The sequence below is a fragment of the Cololabis saira genome, chromosome 18, assembly GCF_033807715.1.
Source record: "Cololabis saira isolate AMF1-May2022 chromosome 18, fColSai1.1, whole genome shotgun sequence".
In the NCBI taxonomy this organism is placed as follows: domain Eukaryota; kingdom Metazoa; phylum Chordata; class Actinopteri; order Beloniformes; family Belonidae; genus Cololabis; species Cololabis saira.
Window position 1 is genome coordinate 7,448,916 of NC_084604.1, and position 14,058 is coordinate 7,462,973.

The following is a 14,058-nucleotide window of genomic DNA, read 5'->3' on the forward strand; positions in this document are numbered from 1 at the left end:
ACTCACACTATATTCTCCTCATCAGCCCAGTATCATATAAAAATGTAAATAAACTCCGCCTCCCCCTCCCACTCGATCCCATTTCCAAAATACTTCTGACTGTTATTCCTCCTTTCATGCCCATTTCTTGCAGCTCTGCCACTAGTTCAGTTCTTTCTCTGTGGTATCTCCTGCAGCAAATCAGTACATGTTGCACTGTCTCAGGCCCCTGACACTCAGAACATAGTCCATCTTGAAGTTTACTTATAAAGTGAAGAGTACTATTAAGAGCAGTATGCCCCATCCTTAACCTGGAAATAATGACATCTTCCTTTTTATGGTTGTGGTTTTGTTTCGTTTTTTCAAAATGGCGTTCTTCTTCGGTGTTTTCCGGCAGCTGCCATCCCGGCGGTATCGCACAGCGCCCCCTTCAGGCTCCCGGCCACACCTGCTGCAGCGCTCTGCTCCAATAAAATAATAATATTGCTGATTATGGCTTACAGTTTAAGATTAAGATTCCCAGAATATTCTAATTTTTTGAGATAGGATATTTGAGTTTTCTTAAGCTGTAAGCCATGATCAGCAATATTAAAATAATAAAAGGCTTGCAATATTTCAGTTGATTTGTAATGAATCCAGAATGTATGACATTTTTGTTTATGTAAATGCAGAAAATCACAATATTCTAATTTTCTGAGACAGTCCTGTAGTGGTTTAGTGTTCAGGTTGCCGTTATGTTGCCACCTGCATCAGCTCTGCAGCTGTTCACATGCTATGATGAGCCATTGTAGGATAACCTTCATTTAGGCATCACCCTCTTTACCGGAGACCAAGTTGGCAGTTCTGCTCTAATTCACAGTACAGTTTTGTCCCTGAACGACACAGCGAATACACTTACTGATCAATAAACAATCATATAGGGCTTGAAACGTCACCTCTCTCCCTCCATCCCCGCTCCAAGTAGCATTTTAACGGGTAGTTATCCCAACACCTTACATTGATCCTTAATTCAGTTCAAAAATACTTTATAAATCCCCGAAGGGAACGGTTGCCCTGTAACCTGGAGCCCCCCCCCCCCCCCCAAATCATTGTAAAAGGAGGGCTTGGGCCCTTTATCGCCACCTCTCGGACCTCTATACTCTCGTCTTTAATAAGATGCAACTAATTATTATATGCATTTTCAAAATATTCCACTACTTTATCAAAGCAATAATATTTAAGTGCTGGAGGGATTTTAAATCAAATAATTACAACACGCAGGAGAGCGCAGTCAGAATTACAAAACACTGATGAGCCTTTAATATGAACTCATCTGCTTTCAACAATTCAAACTTTAACAAAATCAACTTCTAGTTTCACATGCAACAGCTCCAAACTTGAGACCATTCTTGAATGGAAATGTAATTTAAAAATAATATTATTAATAATAATAATAATAATAACAGAAAACAAAACCAAAAAGAAAACATATTTAAGACTGCTGGTGGCAGTGGGTGACTTCCAACTATATACACACACAAATTACAATAATCAACATCTTCACAAACTACAGACAGCAATACGGCCCATTTCAGTCCATCCGTCTGTCCCACAGGGATAATTAAGACCTCAAAAGCTGATGTTAGCTTCACTTTGCATTAGATTTTCTTCAGTTAGTAGTCGATTCAAATCATGCTTTACATTTTAATATATAAAAAGGAGAAAAAACTGTACAGATAGTACTGTTCAATCGAAACTTATTTTTTCAAATAAGTAGAGGTATAATAAACATTTTTATACGTAGGACAACAGTCAGCAGCAGAATCTTCTCATTCAAGTCCTGAGATTCTGCTCCCAAAAAAAAAAAAAAAAAAAGTTAGTCATATTTCTCTAAAACCACGGCGGGCCACATGTCCTGCAGCTGCTCCAACATGGGGTGAGTGACGCCGGAAAAGGCTCCGTCCAGGTTTATCCTAACCTTTCCCAGAGATTTCAAGTTCTGACGGTTGCTGAATCGGACACAGGTGTCTTTGGTGTTGGGCCTGGACTGGACGCTCCCCGTAACCATCCGCTCCGATGCGTTTGACTGTTCCAAGAATTTCAAGAAGGACATTTCGAAGCCCATGGGTTTGAACGAGGCGAGCGGGGCGCTCTGCTCGGCCCGCTCCTGCTTCAGCGCCGGGCTGGACTGCTCTGGCTCCTCCTTCCTGCTGCAAGTCACTTCGTTCTTGGCTACGTGGGGAATTTTCTTGCGTTTGACTATTGTGTCGATGAGTTTTCTTGGACGTCCTCGTTTGCGTTTAAGGATCACAGAACAATTCGAACTTTCCCCGTTTGCTATCTTGCTCTCGAACAGTGTGACGGGTATCCCTGAAGTGGTTCTTCTGCGCAGGACGGGCTTTGAGTGGTCATAATCTCCTTCCACAATGGCGTCCGGTGTCACCTCATTGTCCGAAATGTCAGAGGTGTTGTCTGACTTGGAGTCGTCGCTCCTGATGGAACGATACCGCTGCTTTGGGAACTTTTTACAGAATATGAAGTGACTCCTGTGAAGTTCTAGATATTTTTCTGACAGTCCGTGTCCCATGTAATGTCTAAGTATGCTCCTCTCAGATTTCATGACGACGTCACAACCCTTGATCATACAAGGATATTGCAGGGGAGAAAAGTGTTTATGGCACATGGCAGCTGCCTCCAGTTTGGGTTTCAAGGAGGGTTTCCCATAGTTAATCCAATGACTGCTCTTTGACCTGCCCACCCTTTTCGTCCGATAAGTCCTTGGGATCTTTTTGTTGCTCTCAATGTTTTCTTTTCCATTACTTGTCTTACTAATTTGGTAATGCAGAGTTTTGGAGCATTTTTTCGGCCTCTCTTCTTTCGCTCGCGGGCTTTTTACTTTAGTCTGGTACGTAGTCTGGTACAGGTCGTGATGCTTTTTCATGACATGTCTGAGCATGTTCGACTTGGTGGCGTACGAACGGTCACAGCCTTCAAATTCACACCTGTACGAAACCAACTGTTCGGGTTTGGTGATGTTCAGGTCTTCGTGTTTTTCTTGGACGTGCCCGAAGTAGACCCTGAAAGCAGTGAAGGATTCTGTGCATCCTTGGTGGCCGCAAGAAAACTTGCCCAGTTTGATACCGGACAAGAGACTGCCGACCTTATCGGGCTTGAATTTATGTAGCTGAAGATAATGCTGAAATAAGTTGGGGACTTGTTGAAAGACATAACAACAGTCTTTGACTTGGCATCTCAATTCAGGAATTTGAGGGAACTCCGCCTCTGGCTCGTCCTCGTCACGGTCCATCATTTCATCCGCTCCTTCTCTCTGCTCCGGCTCTTTGTTCACCTCCAGGGCAGACAGAGCGCTCTGGTGGACGGCTCTGTAGTGGAGGATCAGGTTGTGCTGGATGGTGAAGGCCGCGGTACATCCTTGATGAACACAGCAGTACGGTCTGTACGGGCTTGTGTTGACAGATTTTGGTTTCCTCCCTCTACGCTTGGTGATGTGATTATTTGGTGTAACGACTGCCTGGTTCGTTAAAGACCCTTTTTCGGGAGTCCGAGGGACATTATTATGAGCTGTGGCAGGCACGTCTTGGGTGAGAGGTGGAGACGCTTTGGGAAAATGCTGACTCACTGCATGGCGCTTGTGCGCCGGAGGCAGGTTTCTTTGCTGCTCCTGTGAGCAACAGTCTTTGGACATCCCCGTTTGTACTTTCTGGGAGCTTGCCGTGGATGCCTGACCCTGTGGAGGAGGAGGAGTCATTTCTTCGTTCTTCAAGGGAACAGCCTGCAAGGGGAGGCCTGAGGAGTGACTGCCATCTTGAGATTTATGATTCGTTAAATTAGTAAAGTGGATAAATGGCTCTTCTTTTATTGTGTCTCGGAGTGGATGGACATGCGACCCGCTACCCGCAGGGGCACGAGTACTTGTTGCTGTTTGAGTTAGTGAAGCCCGGACCGCCTCAGCCCGCTGGTTCTGAATAGCAGATTCAGCAGCTTTAGCTTCCCTTCGCTTCAGATCTAGATCTGAAATTTCTTTCACTGATAATTTGTGAGCTGACCGGTAGTGAGCGCGAAGGTTGGAGTTACGAGTGAATGTCTTGCTGCATTTCAAGCACTTGAAAGGTGCATACTGGCCATAGCGCTTTTTGACAACATTAACCATCTCAAGCGTGTAGCTGTGTGTTTTGGAGAGGTGTCTCCATAGTGCTTCACTGGAGTTGGAATTAAATGTGCACTTTTCACAAGCAAAAGGTTTGACAACGGGGGATGGAACTGATTTATGGGATCTTGCCTTTACCGGCTGGATCTTGCGGTGGGTTTGTGTAATATTCTGCTGTGGGATTAGAGTCGACACCTGATGAGGAGCGTCTCTGACCAAGTCCAGCCTTTCAAACGCACACTGAATTTCTGCCACACACCGTTGTTGGCTGTCTGATAACTCAGAGGGTTCAGGGTATGGATCACTTGCTAAAATTTCCACCGGGCTTGGAACCTCCCGGTGCATTGTGACAATGTCTCTGAAACCAGTGAAGCTTTGGGTGTTCAATAGGTGTTCAATTTCTCCAATGGTTACTGGCATAACTACAGAACTTTCTTCCATGATTTGACTGTGACTAACTGAATGATTACTTGCGTCCTGAGAAAATCTACGATATCCAGAATGATCAGAACTGGCCACTGGGCTCAAAGAGACAGGACTAGCTTGAGGGTCAGTACTGCCAGAATGGGATATGCTAGTTCTACGCTGAAAATCTCCAGCCAGAATCTGCTCGCGCAACCGCTTTTTAACATCTCTATCGCCCCCCCTTAGCTTTTCTGTCTGCTTCTCACTTTTCATCGCTTTACTGAGCTGACCTTCAGGTAACAGTCCTTGCATGATCAAGTTTGATTCTACATTTGGTGGTGGATGATTAGTCGCAGAGTTATACCTGTCAGCATTCATTTCTCCCAGAGTCATGTTTGTAGAAGCGCCGCTAAGAACAGAGGTGGATGCGTTTTCTGAGAGGATCTGTGAAAATGGGTCGGGCAAGTCACTCCCAGGAAACGTATCAATGCTCTGCTGAGGATATTGGGCTGTATTGTACGGGTTACGCTCTTGCTTCACCTGGACATTTTCAGTGTGCTGTATAACTGAGCTGCCCAATAAATGCTCACTGGCCCCATAAGGAGCACATGGGTTGTGGAAAGGCTGGGGGACGGATCCGTGCACAAAGAGATCGGACATATTGGATTCAGTCATGATTTGCTTGAGAATATCATTGTTCGACTCCCCATTCCCATATGCTGTCAAGTTATGCTGGGGATAATTAGGAGCGGCGTAATGATCCGTGTCTGGTGAATCACGTGCAACTGTCTCGTGAGCCTTCTGGTACAAGCCGGCACCATTGTAGGACGACTGGGGAGTCACGACTGTTTGCTCCGAGTTGAGAAGATCAAGAAAGGAACTTGGCAGCTCTGCGTTCAGTTCTGAGTCTTGGTATGGTTTGCAAACAGTGCGTTTGGACAAATGGCCGCCGAGGGATTTGGGACTATTAAATTGTCGGAAACACCTTCGACAAACAAACTTTCCGTCCTTAATGATCGCTGGCCATTTGGTCCTCTTGTGTTTTCTGCTTTGAGCCTGATTTTCAGGATTGTTTATAGACATGACTTGGTTATTTTGCAGATGTTTGTTTTTGTTTGCATTATTCAGAGAAGAGAAGTTGGATTGCTCATGATTTTCTCCCAGCTTCATCTGTTCTGGCATCTTGGAGTCAAAGCTGCTTTGCATCTGTGATGTGCACGGCAGAGGGGTTTGTTGTGGCTCTTGCTTTACACAATTTAAAAATGAGGGCATATCAGACTGAGGCCTACCGTGTAGGAGCTGTGACTGTAGGGAATCGTGTCGGTTCATCACCGATCCCATCATAGAGAAGGGGGGGACACCGAGCGGTGGACCGGCACTGGCCGAATCAACCTGCGGCATTCCTTGCAGATTTGATGGAAAGACTTCGGGAGAGCCGCCGTTATGAATTTGTTCGCTTTCAACAGCAGAGTGCCAACTGTGACTGCCTGAAACCTGGGACTGTGTTGTCACTGAACTGGTATTAGTTCCCAACTGAGAGAGAACAATAGGATTCAGAACATTCGACATGAGCACTGAACCATTTTGGCCGTGGGGAAACGGGGGAAACATATTAGGGGAATTATAGCTGGAGCTGGAGCCTTTGTTGGTGTAAGGCGGTGACTGGATCACATTCTGCCTCTGCACTACATGAGCCGGTATGTGCGCCTCCTTACTCTTTAAAGAAGAGACTGAACTCAAATGCGAAACAGATGATGTGCCCCGCGCTGGCAAATAAGTAATCTTGATTTTAGTTCGAGCAACTTTCCATTGTTCATAGAAATCTGGGTGAACCGCTTTCATGTGTTTGGCAACACTTCTGTGGGAACTATAGTGCCTAGTACACGTTGCAAACGCACAGTGAAACCGCTCTGCAAGTCCTGGAGGACATGTGCTATTCGACGCCGCTGCAGAGTTCCCTGACTTTTTTCCAAGTAAATGTTGAGGGTTTACCGTTGATGGGAGGGGTTGTGACATTGCTGTCTCTAAAGACATCTGAGACCGTGATGCTGCTAACGAGTTATTGCTACACGCTTGCTGCTGCTGTAACGGCAACTTACAGTCAAGCTTGTAATCAATTGCTTCGGTTTTTACATTATTGGGAAACAATTGCGTCTGGCTCTGTAGAAGAGTCCCACCTTCAAATTGGGGCAGTGGGTGCTTTCCTTGGGGTGCCGTCACATAGTCAACGGAATGACCATCTTCATGTCCGTTTGGTTCAAATAGGAGAGAATGCGGAGACTGAATGACAGAATTTTTTAAAGTGGACGTCTGACTGGTGGAGAGAGCCATGTTATGAGTGTCAGCTCTCATTTGCCCCAAGTTTTCAACGGGCTCCCTTGGAGATTTCACCAAGCACTCGACAGAAACTGGTAGCCTTCCATGATCAGCATTACCAGCAGTCTCAGTGTTCAAATCCTCTTGGGAATGTTCTTGCTTCAGGGGAGAATGATTGGAAGGCAATTGTTCAGTGGGCCAGGGACCAGGCTGCGTATCGTCTGGAACCGGTTGAGAAGACGGACTTTTTTCCTCTTGTGTTACGTGTTTCTCCTGATGCAAATGCAGCTGCTGTTGTGAATGAAACACTTTTCCACAGTCCTCAATTTTACACGTGAACGTTTTGTAATGCTGGGCCTCATGATCATATAGCTTGAAAGCGGCATTGAAAATTTTTCCACAATTTGGAAACATGCATCTGGCCTTGAAAATGGTGTGTGTTTTTCGATGCATTAGGAGTTCAGTGTTTGACAGGAAACTTGCTTTGCAGCTTAACTGTATACATATGTAAGGTTTTGCGCCACAGTGGACCTGCAAGTGATCGTTGAGATGGGTGACACTAACAAAGTGGCGGCGACAGTACTGGCAAACAACCTTCTTTCTCTGCATTTCAAGGAAAGTTTGCGCCTCTTCGTTGTCCCCATGAGCTTTAACGTGTGCAATAAGGTTTTTGAAAAATTTGAAGTTCCTCCTACATTTTCCAACTGGGCACATGTTCTCCTCGCTAATCTCGGTGTTACATCGAAAAACTTTTGCCCCGAGATTTTTAATTAACGCCTCATTTTTTTTCAAAGAACTGCCATTTTTGTGAACTTCATTTTGCATTTTTGTCTTCAGCGCTACGATGGCAGGGGCAGCCGTTTTAGGACTAGCCAGCTGTTTGCTGCTTTTCATAGCAGTCAGCCTCTCTTTGCTTGATTGCTTCACATGTGATGTTACATGGGGAATAAATGTCTCTTTTGAGGAGAAGGTTTGAGCACATATTGGACAAGTATATATTCCATCGATTAAATGGGTCTGAGCGTGACGTACAATCCTGTGACCGAGAAACTCCTTGTCGCAGAGCACGCAGTATTGCATATAGGCCTGCCAGTTTCTGAAGCGGGCAGACACAAAGCCCTTTTCTCTTAGTTTCTTCATTTCTCGATTTTTTTGTTTTTTGTCAGTGATATCTTGAAGTTCGTAAGTACCACTGCCAATGTGGTCAGGGACATTATTAAACTCACTGAGGCTCATTAAGTCTTCCTCTTCCTCCGGGTCCTCAGTGTCGTTGAGTGAGTCGATGGATGACACGATTGAAGCCTCCTCGCCCATCAGCGCCAGGCAATGGCGCTTTAGTGTTTTCCAGTCCCAGAACTCTGGGTCAAAGGGCCACTGAGTCTTCATAACCAGCAAGAGCTCGCACCGCAGCGAGTTGGGAACAGGCATACTCTCGTCTTCTAGTTTTTGATCGGGTTCATTAAAAAGTGTCTCCACAGCATAGTATGCATCCACCGTAGGTTCCAGGAGGAACTCCGTTAGCTGACAGGCTCGCTTCACTTCCAGGTCGCTTGAAAGCAAACAGGAAATAGTTTTGCAAACAGTGGCTTTGGTTTTTCCATCATCCACTATAATCCGTAGAGCTCTTATGCACATTTCCACGCAGGCTGCCAATCCAGGATGGTCAATCTATAAATAAAAAAACAAAAAGACAAAATAAAGATAGAAGAAGGAGAAAAGGTCGCCAAATGATTTAAATCGGATAACAACATTTAAACTTAGGAACTACTCTGGGGTTTTCACATTTAACAAGAACATACAGGACTGTCTCAGAAAATTAGAATACTGTGATAAAGTCCTTTATTTTCTGTAATGCAAAAATGTCATACATTGTGGATTCATTACAAATAAACTGAAATATTGCAAGCCTTTTATTATTTTAATATTGCTGATCATGGCTTACAGCTTGAGAAAACTCAAATATCCTATCTCAAAAAATTTGAATATTCTGGGAATCTTAATCTTAAACTGACAAGTCAGTCACAACTACTTTTTATGATTACTGCTGGCTCTCTACTGACCTCCGATTGGATGACCTTGATGAGGAACAGGACGTGGTACACAGATTTGGATAACAGGGACATCTGGCGGCATCTCTCCAGGAAGGCCTGGTCTGACGGCTCCAATCGCTTCAACAGCTTGCTCCAAAATAGTGTAAGCTCCCTGTTGATGCAGAAAGGGCATTGATGATTCAAGAACTGTCAATTCATTGTTTGAATTCTTTACTCTGGCTGATGCTGAACCCTTGCATAAAACATGTTAATCCTGTAAAGAAAGATACGTTGTCATTTCACGTTTCTATACAACAGCCTTTGACAGTAGTTCTTTTCACAACAGCATATGAATAAAATTGACAGTAGCAGCAATTGAATAAAAAGGAATGTAAAAAAGGAGGCATTAAAGAATGACTACTGATTTTGAGAACTACTAAATTAATCATTGAATCACGTTGAATGAAGTTGTGCAGTTGTGCCAACTTGAGCTGGATAGTAAATAAATGAATAGAATTAAGACTTAAGTGCAAACTCAATCTGGAAGATGTTGCAGGTTAGTTTTTGTTGAACTGAATGTCCAGTGAATATAAGAGTATAATATAATATATATAATATAGGAGTATATGGTCCGGTTAAGTTCAGGATTTCATCAGAAAGGGCTGCCGAGCCGTTAACAAGGTAAAGGTGGTTTTTGCATGTTGTGACTGGTTGAAGCAATGACATAAAAGCTGATAGTCCCTGCGTGACTGTTCACCGGCGATGAACGGGCCCTCGCACTCAGGGCCACCGCCCCCCATTAGCATATCAGAAATGACACCACCCACGACTTCCTATGTCAAACCATTCAAAAGTTATAGCAGAAAAAAGGGACAACCAATCAGAAGAAGGAGCGGGGCTAATTCAGGCCAATGAAGGTCAAGGATTCCATACAGAATCTGATGACACCACCCACGACTCTCTATGTCAAACCATTCCAAAGTTATAGCAGAAAATCGGGACAACCAATCAGAAGAAGGGGCGGGGCTAATTAAGGCCAACGAAGCTTAAGAACTCATTACAGAGTCCCATGACATCACCCACAACTTCCTATGTCAAACCATTCAAAAGTTATAGCAGAAAAAAGGGACAACCAATCAGAAGAAGGGGCGGGGCTAATTAAGGCCAACGAAGCTTAAGAACTCATTACAGAGTCCCATAATACCACCCACGACTTCCTATGTCAAACCATTCAAAAGTTATAGCAGAAAAAAGGGACAACCAATCAGAAGAAGGGGCGGGGCTAATTCAGCCCAATGAAGGTCAAGGACTCCATAAAGAATCTGATGACACCACCCACGACTCTCTATGTCAAACCATTCCAAAGTTATAGCAGAAAATCGGGACAACCAATCAGAAGAAGGGGCGGGGCTAATTAAGGCCAACGAAGCTTAAGAACTCATTACAGAGTCCCATGACACCACCCACGACTTCCTATGTCAAACCATTCAAAAGTTATAGCAGAAAAAAGGGACAACCAATCAGAAGAAGGGGTGGGGCTAATTCAGGCCAATGAAGGTCAAGGACTCCATACAGAGTCCCATGACACCACCCACAACTTCCTATGTCAAACCATTCAAAAGTTATGGCAGAGAAAAGTATTCTAGGGGGCGCTGTTGAGCCGTTAGGCCACGCCCATTAATGCAAACCATGAAATATCAAATTTATCGCCAAGTCTGTCTTGCATGCAAAATTTGGTGACTTTTGGAGAACTATCAAATATGGACCAATCAGATTTCAAAATGGCCGACTTCCTTTTCGGTTTCGGCCATGGCTCCAAGAGACTTTTCTTTAAGCTGTGCCATGATACAGGTGTGTAGTGATTTTGGTGCATGTACGTCAAACCGTATTGTGGGGCTTGAGGCACAAAGTTTTCCGGGGGGCGCTGTTGAGCCATTTTGCCACGCCCATTAATGCAAACCATGAAATATCACATTTATTGCCAGTCCTGGCTTGCGTGCCAAATTTGGTGCCTTTTGGGGAACTATCAAATATGGACCAATCAGATGAAGGGGGGGTGCGCTTGTTGGCGTCTAGCGTCGCCACGGTAACACTTTTGAAAGAGAAAAGTAATGCGTGTAGTCGCAGGATGGAGACGCACATTTTGATGTATAACACATCTGGGTTCACGATACGGTTCGGGCCGTATTAATTCTCGAAGGAATGACATATATTGCTCCAAAATTACGCGATTAATTCAGAATGTTCAAAATGGCCGACTTCCTGTTCGGTTTCGGCCGTGGCGCCAAGAGACTTTTCTTTAAGTTGCGACATGATACAGGTGTGTAGCGATTTTCGTTCATGTACGTCAAACCGTATTGAGGGGCTTGAGGCGCAAAGTTTTTTCTGTCTGAACCAATCAGATGAAGGGTGGGCGCGCTTTTCGGCGTCTAGCGTCGCCACGGTAACGCTTTTGAAAGAGAAAAGTAATGCGTGGTGTCGGAGGATGGAGACGCACATTTTGATGTATAACACACCTGGGTGCACGTTACGGTTCGGGCCGTATTAACTGCCGAAGGAAGGCATAAATTTCGCCAAAATGACACGATTAATTCAAAATGGCCGACTTCCTGTTCGGTTTCTCGACATGACGCCCAGAGACTTTTCTTTAAGTTGGGCCATGATACAGGTGTGTACCGATTTTCGTGCATGTACGACAAACCGCATTGTGGGGCTTGAGGCACAAAGTTTTCCGGGGGGCGCTGTTGAGCCATTTTGCCACGCCCATTAATGTAAACCATTAAATATCAAATTTTTCGCCAGGCCTGACTTGCATGCAAAATTTGGTGACTTTTTGGGCACGTTTAGGGGGGCAAAAAGGCCTTCCTTTTGTCAGAACAATAAGAAGAAGAAGAAGAATTCCTACAGATACAATAGGGCCTTCGCACTGCAAGTGCTCGGGCCCTAATTATTTTGGACAAAGAAAATACCAATGATTTAAAATAATTTTCCACTGTATTTATCCAACTTAATTTAAAAATGTTGAACATTTCCATTGTGAACTTAAATTTTAGACTATAAAAAAAAAAAGGTAAAAGATTTAATCCAAATACTGATATACAGGACTGTCTCAGAAAATTAGAATATTGTGATTTTTCTGTAATGCAATTAGAAACATAAAAATGTCATACATTCTGGATTCATTACAAATCAACTGAAATATTGCAAGCCTTTTATTATTTTAATATTGCTGATCATGGCTTACAGTTTAAGAAAACTCAAATATCCTATCTCAAAAAATTTGAATATTCTGGGAATCTTAATCTTAAACTGTAAGCCATGATCAGCAATATTAAAATAATAAAAGGCTTGAAATATTTCAGTTGATTTGTAATGAATCCAGAATGGATGACTTTTTTTTTTTTTTTTTTTTTTTTTTTAAATTGCATTACAGAAAATAAAGAACTTTATCACAATATTCTAATTTTCTGAGACAGTCCTGTAGATGCTCAAATAATCCCTTGAACCTTTTGGCAAATTAATAATAAAAAAAAAACTGAAATAATCAGTGCTATTTAAAGACACTTCTTGCATGAACAATGTTGTTACACACAGACAAGAAGGAATCCCCCACTAGAGTGACATGCGTTACAAAAGACACATACTGTCATTTTCTATGTTTGCCATAACTATCAACATAAAAAAGGGTTTTAGCGATAATGTGACATATTCAACCTTATTTAAAAATCAGTAGGACGGAGCTTCATAGTGTAGAAGGATAATGACCCTAAATATTCTGAGAACTTAAGACTCTTTGAAGGCAAAGAAATGTAATATTCTTCAATAACCCCACCGATTGACTTAGTAAAACCCAATGTACAGGGTTTTTTTTCCCACGCCTGGCGTGTGGGCACGGTTAACGTATAGTCCCTAGTCAGAAACATCCACACACCCAAATTCCAAGCATGTTGGCCTTATATCTTGCTTCTTTAATTTTCTTTAGAGATTTTGTGGCTCTATGGGCCTTTATTCAGGTGGTCTTTCATTTTTTTTTTCTCAAACATATTTTTATTGAATTTTCCCACAAAAATAGATGCACATACAAAGACACGGCAGAACTGTGAAATGCTCAGGCATCCAAGCCCCCATTTTAGCCCTCCCATCACCCCCCCACATACGACCCTCCCACCACCCCCCCACAAACAACGACAAGTCAGGTTGCACAAAGGTAAATGCTGTGTAACAGTAGATGGTCCATCATTCCTGGAGCAATAAAAAACAAAAACAGTAGCTGGACGTCAGGTTTCAGTTCAAGGCGAATAATGAAGTGAGCAGCAGAAAATACATATGAAGGGAAGCAAACTTATCTCCAAAAATACCCTAAATAATGTATTTAAATAAGGAAACAATAATAATGTTAATACTAAGGGGATTTAAGTAGGGATGGTGCCATTGGTCTAAAAATTGGTAAAGTGTTCTAAGAAAGGCCCCCACACCTTATGAAATTTGTCTTTCAAGTTATGGATGGAATAGTATATTTTTTCCAGATTTAAGCAGGACATAATATCCATCACCCACTGAGCGTGGGTGGGCGGAGCAGCATCCTTCCACCTCAACAGAATTGCCCGTCTGGCAAGCAGGGAAGCAAATGACAGAGTTCGACGTTTAGCCAGGCTCAGACGTGCATCAGCATCGCCTCCCATGGTACCAAAGAGAGCAACTAAAGGGTTGGGTTCTATGTCCAAACCGACAATGAGGGATAAAGTCTGGAAGACTTCCCTCCAGAACTTCTCCAGACTGGGACATGTCCAGAACATGTGGATAAGAGAAGCCTCCTCTCTCTTACATTTGTCACAACATGGATCTACATCTGGGTAAAAACTGGATAATTTAGTCTTGGATATGTGAGTTCTGTGAACCACTTTAAATTGTAGCAAAGAGTGACGAGAACAAAGAGATGTGCCATTTATTAACTTAAAGACTGTCGCCCACGTGTCTTCCGGTATAGACAAATTCAGATCCTGTTCCCACGCCGTTTTAATCTTTATTAAGGGGGCTTGCCTTACAGAAAGCAATTTACTGTAAATAATCGATATTAACCCTTTATGTGATGGTTGTAAACAGAGAAATGAGTCAACGATATTCAAATCTGGTCCCACAGGAAAATTTGATATTTGGCATCGAAGAAAGTCCCTTACCTGT

The 14,058-nt window shown here is 43.3% G+C and overlaps 1 protein-coding gene across 1 annotated transcript in view; it reads right to left on the reverse strand.

Moving 5' to 3' along the window:
* Nucleotides 1–1,126: 1,126 nt before the first annotated feature.
* Nucleotides 1,127–14,058, reverse strand: part of znf292b (zinc finger protein 292b) — a 34,241-nt gene continuing 21,309 nt past the window's right edge. The window contains exons 7-8 of the mRNA XM_061707558.1: nt 8,908–9,049; nt 1,127–8,515 (exon numbers count right to left, since the gene is read on the reverse strand). Coding sequence (XP_061563542.1) covers nt 1,835–8,515; nt 8,908–9,049 — 6,823 coding nt within the window. The 3' untranslated portion in view covers nt 1,127–1,834. The remainder of the gene's footprint in view (nt 8,516–8,907; nt 9,050–14,058) is intronic.